Source organism: Carassius carassius, chromosome 7 (genome assembly GCF_963082965.1).
Source record: "Carassius carassius chromosome 7, fCarCar2.1, whole genome shotgun sequence".
NCBI classification, from domain to species: domain Eukaryota; kingdom Metazoa; phylum Chordata; class Actinopteri; order Cypriniformes; family Cyprinidae; genus Carassius; species Carassius carassius.
In genome coordinates this window covers 20,628,624-20,643,422 of record NC_081761.1, presented here as the reverse complement: position 1 = coordinate 20,643,422, position 14,799 = coordinate 20,628,624, and the positions used below count along the sequence as shown (strand labels likewise).

Genomic DNA, 14,799 nt, shown 5'->3' with positions numbered 1-14,799 from the left:
TCCAAAAAGTGTGGCAACACCTCCGTTATTAGGACATGGTGTCACATCTATCAACATGTTCAATAATTGTGTAATAGTATGTTTAACAGACTATACAGAAATGAACCAACCTTGAGAAATATTCACAGAAGCAAGAAGTGAAAAAATAAGCTGTAACAATTCCTGATTACAATCATAGGAACTTGTCAAGCTTTCGCTGAACACTGCTCTGCATCGGGTGGTAACAGGAGATTCTAAGAAACTACTAATGGTTAAAGCAGATTTCATTTTGGCTTATGACAGAATAGAGATCTGTCAACTGTCACTGATTTCACTGTCAAGAATATATATTGATTTCTTCCTCTGTTCAGCTCCCCTTTGACCTACAAATTGGCAGGGCGACTGCATATTGTGTTGCACAAGTTACTTTGCAATCATTTATAATTTCACTTTTCCAGATGCAGAAAAAAATAAAAAATAAAATGTTTACAAATAAATCTAACAGATGCATCATTGCTGCAGACACTTCTCTAAAAATCTTTTTAAATTACAAGGTGAAACACACACACACACACACACACACACACACACACACACACACACACACACACACACACGTTATTAAACTATTTTATAGCATTTTACAGTTAGTTATATGTGTTGCCTTATATGGCAGTTATATGATGTTCATACATGTATATATTGGGGTACTATGAATGAATTAACAGCTGTTTACTGTAGCACTTAATCAGTTTATCCACAGATACTATTGTGTTTACTGTGTTAAGAGATTTGAAAATTGATCCAAGTACTGAGAAATTGGCTCTAGTAACTTTACCGACCCCAAACATTTGAATGATTATAAACTTAACAAAAAAGGGGGTCATAAGGGTCAAATTATCATGAAATTGAAATGTATACTACATTAGCTTATTTCTATATTATCAGTTGTTGTTTGTTATTATTATCAAGTGCATCACATCCAAAATGGTATGTAGTAATTTTGCACAGTCGTTTTTTTTGAATCAGATTATCAGACCATATTCTGGGTAAAACAAGCACTGGGTTTGCATGACAAAGTTCTTCTTTACCCAGATGTGCACGAACTGGAGAGAGACGCCAAATCAAACCGCACCTTGTACACGGAAAAGAGGAGGAGAATTATAAGAGCCATCACAGTTAAAAACAGGACTGTTTGGTTGTAAGAGTGTCCAGTGTGATTGAAATGAAAATGAGGTGCTGTGTTTTTCTCTTTCTGCTCCTGCAGGTTTTAGGAGGTTTAGGTGAGTGCGAACTATTGTTGATTATTAAGCAGAGACTGTAAGGCATAGGAATAAATATGTGACAATACTAACAATGGAAACATGCAGCTTTCATACTTTGCAAAAATAAATGCCAGTAGTCTAACATGTTGACATTTGATCTAATTTAAGTTTTTTTTTAGTCTTTTTTTTTGTGTGTGTGTGTGTGTGTGTGGATATAGTTGTAAATCATGAATAATAAACATGACCTCTGACATGCAACCTTAGGCTTCCCTCTGTTTGAGCTGAGCTCAAAAGCAGATGATGCTCTGCAGATGGCGCTCACTCAGATTAATGCACGCACTGCCAGGAATTACCTCTACAGAGTGTCCAAGGCATCTGTAAAGAGGGTCAGTACACACTCTTACAACAGCTCTTTTATTTCTACATCTGGCAAAACTGGTGACTAGAGAGGATCCAGTCATCAATTAAAGACCAGTAGACAAAAAATAACAAATGAATAGTTTAAAAAAGCAACAGCCACAAATATTGACTGCTGAGCATTTGCCTTTATTTACCTTAAGATTGTTCCTCTGGGAGCAAACACATTTGATCTGCATCTGAGGTTTGGCATCAGGGAGACGGAGTGTCAGAAGAGTTCTGAGGTCGATCCCCAGGGCTGCATGTACCGCAAAGGTTTTTTTGTGGTAAGTTACCTCAAGGTATTCATATCATGATTTGGGTTTGCTGATAGATCACAATAACTGTACCAGATCTGTGCACCACTGATTTGAATTGAATTAACACCTTTTCAATTGCTTAAGCTGAATTGTGGAAGCAAAGGATATGTGAATATTCACAGAAATTGTATAAACTACTGTGAGGGGTTTTAATTTTCAGTATAAATTACCTATAAACATGTCATGATGCACATTGTCTACAAACATTGTATGAAACAACAACTATAGATATTTATTATTTATATATATTTATATTATAGGCCTTGGTAAAGACTCCCAGTTTTCCAGTTTTCAATATAAAAGACAAAAGATTTCCCAGTTTTCAATATATTTATATATTAATGTTTTACTACTTTTGGTCATATAAATGCACCCTTAATAAGCATAAAATACCTATTTTTTTCAATAACTAGGACTCATTTTTTTAATATTAGGTCACTTAAAAAAAACAAACAAAAAAAAACTTGCACACAGTTCTCCAAACACTTTAACAAAAAATATTTACAATTATTGGAGTATGTTTATAACATAATACTATATCAGACTTACTACTGTAAATGTTCACTTTTAATCCTCTCTATTTAAAATTTATTGTAAAATTGACAAGCAATTTCTGAGTAAGAATGGTTTCTACACCAATCTTCTTTTCAGTGTAACTTTCGACTTGGCACGGCAGTTAATTTTGAATCATAAAAGCACTAAAACTTCCTAAACACATAATTAATGTCTCTTCATACATCTCAAATCAATTAATTCTTTACAACAATAGTAATGTTTGTGACCCAACAAACACACTTTATCACTCATAAAACAATGGCCTAAATATATATATATTATTTTGTAAAATTTCTTTACAAAACAGCAAGTTTCCCCATTTTATAGACGTAATGAAATTAAAAGACTAACACTTGTGTAGGTATTAGGTTTGGAACAGATTTCAATATGGTATTACTGTAGAAATGCAGCAAATTGCTGTCTTAATCAGGTTATCCACAGATACTATTGTGTTTACTGTGTGAAGAGATTAGAAAATTGATCCAAATACTCAGAAATTGGCTCTAGTAACTGTAAAACTATACCGAACCCAAACATTTCAATGATTATAAACTTTAAAACATTTCTGAAATTGATACTTATAAAAATTAATATAGAGAGAAAATCACCTTTAAAGCTATCCAAATAAAGTCATTAGCAATGCATAATACTTATCAAAAATTGTGTTTTGATATATTTATGGTAGGAAATTTACAAAATATCTTAATGGAACATGAGCTTTACTTTTTTTTTTTTAACTTATCGTAATTTTTTTTTGTTGCCATAATTGAAAAATAGATCATTTTGAACCAAACAGTGGATTGTTGGCTATTGTTACATATACTTGTGCTACTTATGACTGCTTTTGTGGTCCGGGGTCACATATTATAAAATGTGTAAATAAACAATCCTTTGTAGAAACTTGCATAATGGTTAGTAATAATTAATACAGATTATTATTATTATTAAGAATATAACATTCTTTTCTCATGAATGTTTTTTGATTCTTTTCCATACCCTTGGGGTTTAGTCGGAGGCAGGGTGCTATATCAGAGCCAGAGTGGGTCAGGACGTTACTCGTATCATCTCTCTCAGATGCACAAAGGCCGACAGCTCAAGCTCTGAGTCCAGTGAGGAGGTGAGTGTCAAAATAAAGAAAAATGCATTTCACCAGGAGCATTTAAACTTTACCATGAGTAGACACGCACCAAAATGTAACAAGCAAGAAGGGCTAGAATGAAGTGCATGTTTGCATCAGTAAATATAATTTCAATAAAAACTATGTCAATGATAGTTAAATATATTAAATATGGTCATTTTAAGTTAATTAATTGTAATTTAGAAATACATGACTAAACAATGAATGAATTGCTGATAACTTCTTTCCGCCAACAGGGGGGGTTAGGATTATTCTACGATTTAAATCATTTTGGGACTAGAGGTAAATAAATTTGTCTTATTCACACTTGCATATTTGGCATATTAATATTGTGATCACAATGTTAATTATGCTTTTGACATATTTGTAGACCGCACACCTTCAACTTCAGCACCAAGCATTATTATGGCTCCACCAATACGTGCGGGTCATCATGACAACACTGAAACCAACCATGTTCGTGGAGACAATTTTGACAATCACCTGCCATTTCACTGACCTGCTGGATGAAATCACATGAAGAATCTTCATACAAAGATTAAGGTGCTACAAACAAAGCAAAATGAAAAGACTACTGTACTAAGGGCCAATAATGGCAGCCTCTACTGAAACATGAAACAAAATTATTCACTGTATGAGATATGAATACGAATGCCTGCTGGCATTAACCTCCACGAGAAACCCAATAAAAACAGAAACATGGATGATATCAACATGTATAATTTCAGTTAAAATTACACATTTTGCAGAGGGATACGCAGAGCATGATGTTCATTGACCTTTGATGGATCATGACCGGATACTTTAATAATTTAATATTAACTTCAGTTAGTCACTTCTCAACAACCTGAAAAGTTTCATGATATTGTAAATACATTCAATAAACAAATTCTTTAAAATGAAATGTGGACATGCGTTAATATGCATAATTGTTTGTACATATGCCAAGTATAGGTGTTCACTGTAAGATTCTGAAGTTGCACGTCATGTCTGAATGGAGAAAATGAGCCAGAATCCTTCAACAAGTAAAACCTACAGGGAAATTTAACTTCCTAATGGCCTCTTTTTATAAGATGAGGATATTTTGATCAGTTGTTTGATACACATGTTCTAGAATCTTAAGGCATGGCCGTATTTGTGAGCCAATAATATAGGTTATAATACAGGATATAGGATAAATCTATGTGAATAATGATTGTGTCATTCAGTCAAATGACTTAAAAGTCCATCTCTTCATAAGTGAACAATTTGTAAATGTCAGCTTGAATGTTCACTAGAGGAAGTAAGGACCAACAAGGAACAGCAAGGCAGTTAATTGTTTTACCTAGACAAAGCTGACAAATACTGCAGCAAATGAGAATATCTACAATTTTAACAGGTCTAATAAAGATAAAAAATACAAATAAAGAAGCAAACATTCCACAGTCTCACAGAAATAGACATTGGGGCAACTCCCTGAACAACAAGTCCTTCATTTTACAGTTCTGACAAATACAACTAAAATGCACAAAGAGCAATAGTGATCAAGATCCATTCTAGATGCATCCATTGAGCACTTGATCTGCCACATAAATGGTCAAGTTTTGCCAAACTAATATACCAGCCAAACACAGTCTAATTCAACCTACCCATCTAAAACTCCTCAAACAACAACCATCCAACCATTTAAAAACTTCAGTCTGAAATAACAAAATCTCTTACAAGATTATTAAATAATCGATAATATAAAAAAATAAAATAAAATCAAAATCCCACCCAACCTCAAAGTTGAAAAAGTTTGTCTTCCCAAAAATCAATAAAATTAACAGTTTAATGTAGTTTTGTCTTCCATGCAGTACCAAGGTGTTGAAGTGGAATCACTCAGTTGTCTGGAACTGATGCACTGTCACAAAGTCACAGTAAAGCAGAAACTTCTTGAGCGGTTTTGTACAGAAAAAGCTGAGCATACCAACAAAATGATGGCTTCTATGAGATAAGCATGTAAATAGCAAGCAAGAGTGTCCAGGAAAAGTTGCAGTTTTCTCAGTTTGTGAGTTTGGTGCTGTGGTCCCGCTTGGGTGGGGCAGGAGGAGGCCCTCGCCGTAGCGTTGCATAGCCTGAGATATTCCCGGACATGAAGCCACTACCACTGTGTCTCTGTTGATCATTCAGGAGCTCAGGTGGAGGTGGTGGCAAAGCCATGTCATCCATTGTGGCCACAGGGTCCACTTTGTCTCCAGAGACTCGCGAGGACTTACGTTTCAGTGTCTTGTTAAGGTCCTCCATGAAGTTTGGCTGCGTGGTGCCTTTGGGAGAAGAAGGGGGAATAGGGCTCCCTTGTATGCAAGGTGGTGAGAGTGGTGGAGTCTCTCTAATAGTGTTGTTATAGCGAATTGACGCTGGAGGTTGTGTCTTTTTCAGGGAACTCTTGCCCCAAGGAGGCTGGGGCTGAGGATTGACCACAGCCACTTTCGGAGACAAACCATTTGGATCACCTGGAAGGGGCGGTGGTGGAGGGAGGTCAGACTCCAGTGGGGGAGGGGGAAAGATGTCATTTTCTGGGGGTGGAGGGGATGGAAAGGTTGCAGTGGATTGGCGGTTTTGATTAAATTTGTTCTGCAAAGCCAAAGGAAGGTTTGCCAGATTGAGCTTTCCTGGTTTTGGGGGTGCCCGAGGACCTATGGAAAGCTCTTTGGAGGGTGAGCTACTGGAGCTTGATGTCAACGATGAACTAGGGTTAAACTTGCTCACCAAGTTAATGCGGGACTCCTGGTACTCCACCGAGGCATTGTACATCGCACTGGAGTTGCACTGAGTTGTCGATGGAGGTTTCTTGACACTTGCAGATGAGTTAGAAGGGGACTTCCTGATAAGGGAGCCTGACATTGGAGGAGGAGGTGGAGGAGGAGGAGGGGTAGTACCCGGAGGAGGAGGAGGTGGAGGAGGGGTAGTACCCGGAGGAGGAGGAGGTGGAGGAGGAGGAGGGGTAGTACCCGGAGGAGGAGGAGGAGGTGGAGGAGGAGGAGGGGTAGTACCCGGAGGAGGTGGAGGAGGAGAAGGGGTAGTACCCGGAGGAGGAGGTGGAGGTGGTGGTGGCGGCGGAGGGGGTGGTGAAGGAAAGGCAAGGGTATTCTCTGGAGGAGGTGGTGGAAATTCATGTGACCTCTGTTGCTGCTGGCCTTGACCTACAGGCTGCCATTTTGGTTTAACCTTCACTGCAGGTAGGGACTGGGGAGCTTTGTGACTTTGAGACTCAGTTTGATTGGTCATTGCAGGAGATGCAACAGGAAACTGGCTAGCAAGCTGCTTAACCAGAGATGGCACTGAGGAGGTTTGGTTGGAGAAAGGTAGTGTCTTGGAGATGCTGTGCTGCTTGGGAAGTGTAGGTGGGGGTTGGTTCTTCAATGGTGCTGGAGGTGGAGGAGGAGGTGGGGGTGGGGGAGGTGGTGCTGGAGCTTGAGGTGCTGGAGCTACTGGGGATACTGGAAGAATGCCATACGAAGGTTTTGGTGCAGTTTGGGGTGGAAATCCACCAGTGAAAGTTTTGGGCAAAACTGCAGGTTGAATTGGCACCTGCATGGGGGCTGGTGGAGGTGGTGGAGGATGTGGTGGTGGTGGATTTGGAGCTGTAGCAATATGCTGTTGGCGAGGGAGTGTAGGTGCTGATGATGGTGGTAGCGGTGGTGGAGGGGGAGGGGGAGGAGGAGAAAGGATCTGATTGGCTGGGGGTATTATATCCTGGTTGACATTGGGAAATTTGTGGGCAAGGACCTTCTTGAGTCCATTGGTTATGAAAGGTGCCTGTACTGTCGAGGGTGGTGGAGGAGGGGGAAGGCCATTAGCCTGAAGAGGGGGTGGAGGAGGTGGCAGAGGTTGTGACTGGATTGACACTATGGGTGGAGGAGGTGGTAAAGGCTGTGACTGCACCGGTATTATGCGTGGAGAAGGTGGTAAAGGCTGTGAATGCATTGACATTATTGGAGGAGGTGGTAAAGGCTGTGACTGTATTGGCATTATGGGAGGTGGAGGCGGTAGAGGCTGTGACTGCATGGGCATTATGGGTGGAGGAGGTGGTAAAGGCTGTGAATGCATTGCCATTATGGGAGGAGGAGGTGGTAAAGGCTGTGACTGCATTGGCATTATGGGAGGTGGAGTCGGTAGAGGCTGAGACTGCATTGGCATTATGGGAGGTGGAGGCGGTAGATACTGTGACTGCATGGGCATTATGGGAGGAGGTGGTGGAGTTGGAGGTGAGGGGGGAGGAGGAGGGGAGGACTGTAAAGCTGTTGCTGGGGCTGGAGGACCAAGCTTCAAAACAGCCATGGCTGATCCAGGTGGAGGCACTGGGGCAGGTGGCGGTGGAGGAGGAGGGGGTGGTATGTTAGCCCCTGGTGGAATATTGTTTGATTGTTGTTTGGAGGCCGGTGGGACTTGCTGCTGGACTTGAGGCTGAGGCTTGTGGTGACTTGTGGCCTGAGAGGCATTCTGCAGCCGAGTGATAGTGCTGTATTTGGCAAACATGGTAGGTGTGGCATGGTAGGGGATACTGGAAATAGGAGGAGGGGGGGGTGGAGGAGGTGGTGGTGGTGGAGGAGGTGGTGGGGGTGGAGTTGCCTGGGGTGGTATTTGTGCCGGTGCCTGTATCGGTGTCTGTATTGGTGCCTGTGCCAGTGCCTGGGTGACACTTCCACGTGACTGTGGAATTGAATGTGGATGTGGCTGTGGCACTGGGTGTGGATGCTGCTGTTGAGGCACATGATGAGAAGAATGGCTGCTATGGCTTGAATGGGTAGAACGCATTGATTCTGGCCTTGCCTAAACAAACATAAAAAACAACAATAAATAAGAATATGTTATTTCTTAATTTAATTTTCTTTAGGTCTTTAGTGTGCTTCATCCTAAGGCAGTTTCACAGTGAGCGCGTTATGAAAAAGTGAGGCGAATTGCCAACGAACAGTGCTTTCACACAGAGCACGAAATGATTGAGCTTCTGTTAATTCATGCCTGTATGCTAGGTGGTGCCGACCAGCAATACATTTTTCCTCCACTTGACCACAAAACCAGTCTTATGCCGCTGGTGTATATTTGTAGCAATAGCCAAAAATACATTGTATGGGTCAAAATTATAGATTTTTCGTTTATGCCAAAAATCATTAGGATATTAAGTAAAGATCATGTTCCATGAAGATATTTTGCAAATTTCCTACTGTAAATATATGAAAACTTATTTTTTGATTAGCAATATGCATTGCTAAGAACTTAATTTGGACAACTTTAAAGGCGATTTTCTCAATATTTAGATTTCTTTGCACCCTTAGTTTCCAGATTTTTGAATAGTTGTATCTCGTCCAAATATTGTTCTATCCTAACAAAAAGCTAATTTATTTAGCTTTCATATTATGTATAAATCTCAATTTCGAAAAATTTATCCTTATGACTGGTTTTGTGGTCCAGGGTCACATATATGATCTGCTGCTCAATATACATCATTAAATTAAGTTAAGTTTGGTTCTACACCAGAAACACATACAATTTATAATCCTAATAAGAATACATTCTAAAATATAAATAAAAGGTATAATTAGCATCAAGCTACAAAATAAAAAAAAAATAATTTGACATGAACAGAGAGAAATGAAACAAGAGAAATGAACCAATAGAAAACATTACCGTCTACAGGTAATGTTTTCTCTTGGTTTTAAATAAATGCGACTTATAGTCCAGTGCGACTTATATATGTTTTTTTCCTCATCATGACGTATTATTGGACTGATGCGACTTATACTCAGGTGCGACTTATAGTCAGAAAAATACGTATAGAAAAATGTTTCTCTCATTTTTTTTTTGTATGTAATGACAGGAGATATTATCTCGAGTGACCACGCTCTGACGAATAACACTCTCACACGTGGAAGAAAACAGAATTAGAATTCAGTGGAGAATTAATAGAAATTATATTCTGTATAAAGAAATTGAGAATAGATCTGTTCTCAGAAACCAAATGATTACAAGAACTCAATATCCTCTTCTCTCTGAATATTTCAGTGTTTATTTACATTGGTTTACAGAACAGCACTACCACTCTCACCCTTTTGGGCAACAGCAGCTGCTCCGGGCACATGATCTAATTGGACGGCTCATTTCGTCACGGAGTGAAAGGGGAAAAAATCTGACACACAGGATGAAAAAAAGAATCCTTGCTTTTTTGCACCACGAATGATTGTGCCTGGTGTGAATAGCTCCACAGGATCTACTGTTTATTTTAAAAGCGTCATCATGGCGAACATTCACGCCAAATTTTCAAGTTCAGTGTGAAAAGGCCTTTACTCTGTGGTGTTTTATCAAGTGCCCATATAAAGAGATATATCTTTCCAGAGACAAGAGGATGGCTCACCTTTGTGCTCTCTTCGATTTGCGTCCCTCTTTTCCAGGCCTCAGAGAAGATTGAACTGACTACACTCTGGGAACGGGCATGGGAGGACGAAGTACCATCTGACATACCACTGTCTGCTTGGCTAGAGTGGTTTGACTGTGATTCTTTAAGCACAAATAAGCACAATCATCAGTAAGCAACCCATACATATACAGTAACAAATCACAAAGAAAATGCTCCATAACTACCAATGCCTATGATATTTGAAGGGTTCAAGTTACTCACCAGGTATACTGACTGAGCTTATTCCTGACTTGATGCTGGTACTGGAGAGAGAAGACCAGTCATAGGCAGCTTCTGTGCGCTTCATGGCTTCCTGGTAGTTGACATACAATTGCTTCCCATACTGTGATTAAAACACATTCAGTGAGGAAGAGATATAAACCCTGCGGTTGAAGATTAAGTAATTTCCAACGTGACCTCTGGTTATAAATTTCTTATTAAATACAGAAGAGCATTTGTTATATAAATAATGTGTCATGTTAGTTAGTTTCAGAAGAACATGTTCTGAGGCCACAGGGTTCATTAACTGAACCGAAAACATGACAGACTATAGGAAGCTATAGGATTACCTTAGCAATACGAATGCCATTAACCCACTGGTGTAGAGTTCTGACATCATCACAGCACAGGTATTTGATATACTGTGACTTCTTCTGTATCTGAGGGTGCTGTGGGCACAATCAACAATATTACCAAGACATTGAAGACAACAATGGTTCAATAATTTATTTTTGGATTGATAATACTAATGAACCACTAGAGGGCAGTGACATAGTCAATGTGCATAATGCAAATCCATCTGTTATACAATCACATGCGAGTTGTCCATATACTTAGCCACCTGTCACCCAACCTGTTTTTACATTTAAAAACTCACAATTAAAAAAACTCACAGATGTAGCCTATTTATATTTGTAAAAGTATACAGGAATCAATATATTTCCAATGATATCCAAGAAATTCAACATTTTAACAATTTATTTGATTTTATTCTTGAATGCTATAATGTGTAAAATGTCTGAGTGGACAGATTCACTTCATTAGCTGCTGAGGATTGTGAGATGCTCTTAATATACACTACTATTCAAATGACTGGGGTCTGTAAGAATTTTTAAAAAAGGTTTTGAAAGAAGCCTCAAGTTCACCAAGGCTGCATGTAACTGATCAATAATACAGTTACAGTAACAGTAATAATGTGAAATATGATTACAATTTAAAATAGCTGTTTTGTATGTCATGTACCACAATCTGTTAAGCACATCTTACCAGTTAACAAACTCATTCAACTCTCTGAGGCAGAAGTCTTCAAACTCATCCTTTCTACTCCTCCTACTACTTGTCCACTTGATCCTATTTCATCTCATCTCCTTCAAGCCATTACTCCTGCAGTTGTACCTGCACTCAGTCACATCATTAACGCATCCCTTAACACTGGTGTTTTTCCTTCAGCATTTAGACAGGCTTGTATAACCCCACTACTTAAGAAACCCGACCTTAACTCATCTCTTTTAGAGAACTACAGACCGGTTTCCCTTCTTCCTTTCTCACACAGAACAACCTCCTTGACAACAACCAGTCTGGTTTCAGAAGTGGACATTCAACTAAGACTGCCTTGCTGTCAGTTGTTGAAACCCTAAGACTGGTAAGAGCGGATTCAATACTTAACTTACTGGACCTGTCTGCTGCTTTTGACACGGTTAACCACCAGATCCTCCAGCCAACCCTATTGGCACAGGGCATCTCAGGAACCACACTCCAGTGGTTTGAGTCTTTCCTCTCAGATAGGTCCTTTAAGGTATTTTGGAGAGGTGAGGTGTCCAAGTCACAACATCTAACTACTGGGGTGCCTCAGGACTCAGTTCTTGGACCACTTGTCTTCACTATCTACATGGCATCACTAGGTTCTGTCATTCAGAAACATGGTTTTTCACATAACTGCTATGCTGATGACACAACTCTACCTCTCAGTCCATCCTGATGATCCGACGATAGCTGCTCGCATATCAGCTTGTCTACCAGAGATTTCTTGCTGGATGAAGGATCATCACCTTCAACTCAACCTTACCGAGACAGAACTGCTTGTGGTACCATCAAACCCATTGTTTTATTACAATTTCACCATCCAGTTAGGCACATCAACCATAAATCCTTCAGAAACATCCAGAAAACTTGGGAGTTATGACTGATGATCAGCTGACATTCTCAGACCAAATCTGTCCTGCAGATTTGCTTTATTCATCATCAAAAAGATCAGGCCATTTCTTTTGGAACATGCTTCACAACTCCTTGTTCAAGCTCTTGTTTTGTCCAGGCTGGACAACTGCGATGCTTTCTTGGCAGGTCTTATAGCCAGTTCTGTCAAACATTTACAATTAATCCAGAACGCAACAGCAAGATAAATTTTTAATAAGCCAGAAAGAATATACGTCACACCTCTGCTTATCAATTTGCACTGGCTACCAATAGCTGCTTGTATAAGATTCAAGATATGAATGTTTGCTTACAAAACCACCACTGGCTCTGCTTCCCTTTACCTAAATTCATTACTTCAGGCTTATGTGCTCTCTAGAAGCTTGTATTCTGCAAGTGAACAGTGCTTTATTGTGCCACCCCAAAGAGGCAAAAAAAAAATCACTTTCATGGACTTTTAAATTAAACGTTCCCACCTGGTGATATGACCTGCCCAACTCAATCCCAGCAGCTGAGTCCTCCAGCTGAGCCATCTTCAAGAATCAGCTAAAAATATACCTCTTCCATCTTTATATGACCATCTAACTCTAACATTTCCTATTCTAATTCTGTTCTTAAAAGAAAAATGTCCCTTTTAGACTTGCACTATTAATTTACTGCTTGTTTTCTACAAAAAAAAAAAACAAAACAAAAAAAACCACTGATTTGATTGCTTCCACTGTCAAGCAAAAATGAATTTTTCAGATGCCATTATTCCAGTCTCCATATAAGAAACATGTCTTATTGTTATCGATGGTGAAAGGTGTTTTCTTTCTTACATTTATACAGCAGTTGATGAATAGAAAGTTTAAAAGATTTAAAAGAGCATTCTTTTTAAACACCCTTAAAAAAAGAAAAATAATAATAACAATTTGTAACATTATAAATGTCTTTATTGTCATATTTTATCAATTTAATGCATCCTTTTTGAATTAAAGTATTAAAAGGCCCCAAATATTTGAAAGGTAGTGTATGAACCAGTTTTATAAAAGGTAATAGTCAACAGTGCACATCATTTACACTGGCTAAAGTACAAAAAGCCAACACATCACACAAACCTTGAGGGCCAGGCAGTAGTCAGTGGGGGCCTTGTACTTGCTCCGGTAGTCCTGACCATAATAAACATTAACATGGTCCAACTGCAGGAAGCACACCAAATCCCTTGAAGCCTACAGTGATCAAATTAAACATATTAAACTTGTATTCCTATTTATAACTGTCTGTCAAATTTGGATAGTTTTTTCTTTATAGCTTACAGTGATTGAATTTGAGATGATAAAGGCAAACATTTAGAAAAATAATACTATATACTGGTACCAAGCAGAAGCAAATACCCAAGATCAACCACAAGAGGATATCAGTGAGTCTGTGCAAAAGCATATTACAGACAGACAAGCCCATATCCTTAAATGTCAGAGAATTTAATGCTAACATGAAACAACTGTTCTTATGTATGCTTGTGACTGAGTAAGAACGTGAATATTGTACAAGAAAATAATGCATGGGGTTCTCTCTGGGAATTAAAGCCCCATGATTTATTGTAAGTGGATGACAAACAGCATATGGTTTGTGTAGAGTATCCTCAGTAAATCCATAAACAGGAAATTCCACTCGAGTTTATTAAGTTCTGTGTCCATTTAATGGGAACAAAACACCAAATCACATGATAAAACACAAATAAACACAAACAATATCACTGACCTTGGCTTTGCCCTTTGGCACAAAATAGATGCCAGATGCCCTCAGCAGAAAATAGCGCTTCTTCCAAGACTTTTTGCCATCCTCCTTCAACCACAACACTCCCTCAATTTCAGGAACAGACACTGAGCTTCCACAAAAACATTCCTTCAAGACATACAGATACAAAATACAACATTATACAGTTGAGCATTCTGAAATTTTATCTCGACAGACATAGACAGCTGTAAACTCTGCCGGACATCACAATCAACACTTTAAAATTCACATTGATGAAGGCTTTGGTCACATTAACTAACTGACAGGAACTAAGAGGTGAGGCTAGTTATTTTAGGCCTTTATAAAAGGTGTTTGAGGTTTTCTGAGTGGGATAGTTGGTTTAATATGATATCAATCTATAATTTGTATTATAACCTGTAATTTACCTCCAGCAATGCCTCCTTGTTTCTGTCTGCCATCTCAGAGGTCTCCTTCCTCCCAAGTAAATAGTTCTTAAAAACATACACAACATGCAAAAAGTGAATCAGGCTGACAACATAAACCATAAAAAGATTCATAGCTCATTACTTTTATTTTAAACCTATATTTAGACCAGAGTGTGTACATATGCACAAGAATGCTCAGTAAGGTTACATTTATTTGATCAAATATACAATAAAAACAGTAATTTTGTGAAATATTAATGCAATACATTATTGAAAATGAAAAGATGAATTTTCAGCAGCCACATCTTTAGTCTTCAGTGTCACATGATCCTTCAGAAATCATTCTAATATGCAGTTTTTTTCGGTTTAAGCAAAAATG

The 14,799-nt window shown here is 38.7% G+C and overlaps 2 protein-coding genes across 10 annotated transcripts in view; one reads left to right on the top strand and one right to left on the bottom strand.

Moving 5' to 3' along the window:
* Nucleotides 1–1,104: 1,104 nt before the first annotated feature.
* Nucleotides 1,105–4,552, top strand: spp2 (secreted phosphoprotein 2). The gene is made up of 6 exons (XM_059554142.1): nt 1,105–1,262; nt 1,509–1,630; nt 1,805–1,927; nt 3,525–3,632; nt 3,890–3,935; nt 4,024–4,552. The coding sequence occupies exons 1-6, from the start codon at nt 1,205–1,207 to the stop codon at nt 4,149–4,151; spliced, it is 585 nt and encodes a 194-aa protein (XP_059410125.1). The 5' UTR covers nt 1,105–1,204; the 3' UTR covers nt 4,152–4,552.
* raph1b (Ras association (RalGDS/AF-6) and pleckstrin homology domains 1b) overlaps nt 4,358–14,799 on the bottom strand; it is a 76,625-nt gene continuing 66,183 nt past the window's right edge. For 7 of the 9 annotated variants that reach the window (XM_059554133.1, XM_059554132.1, XM_059554134.1 and 4 more), the window contains 7 exons: nt 14,421–14,486; nt 13,999–14,142; nt 13,356–13,466; nt 10,638–10,736; nt 10,291–10,411; nt 10,027–10,169; nt 4,358–8,447 (listed from right to left, as the gene is read on the bottom strand). In XM_059554133.1, the coding sequence (XP_059410116.1) occupies nt 5,676–8,447; nt 10,027–10,169; nt 10,291–10,411; nt 10,638–10,736; nt 13,356–13,466; nt 13,999–14,142; nt 14,421–14,486 (3,456 nt within the window). In that variant the 3' untranslated portion in view covers nt 4,358–5,675. The remainder of the gene's footprint in view (nt 8,448–10,026; nt 10,170–10,290; nt 10,412–10,637; nt 10,737–13,355; nt 13,467–13,998; nt 14,143–14,420; nt 14,487–14,799) is intronic. The other 2 variants (XM_059554135.1, XM_059554136.1) reach the window with 2 other exon arrangements.

Excerpts from the sequence above, each read along its gene's own strand:
- spp2 (XM_059554142.1), top strand. The coding sequence starts at position 1,205 with ATGAAAATGAGGTGCTGTGTTTTTCTCTTTCTGCTCCTGCAGGTTTTA. Across the intron at positions 1,263-1,508 it reads GCAGGTTTTAGGAGGTTTAG|GCTTCCCTCTGTTTGAGCTG; the intron begins GTGAGTGCGAAC and ends ATGCAACCTTAG. Across the intron at positions 1,928-3,524 it reads ACCGCAAAGGTTTTTTTGTG|TCGGAGGCAGGGTGCTATAT; the intron begins GTAAGTTACCTC and ends CTTGGGGTTTAG.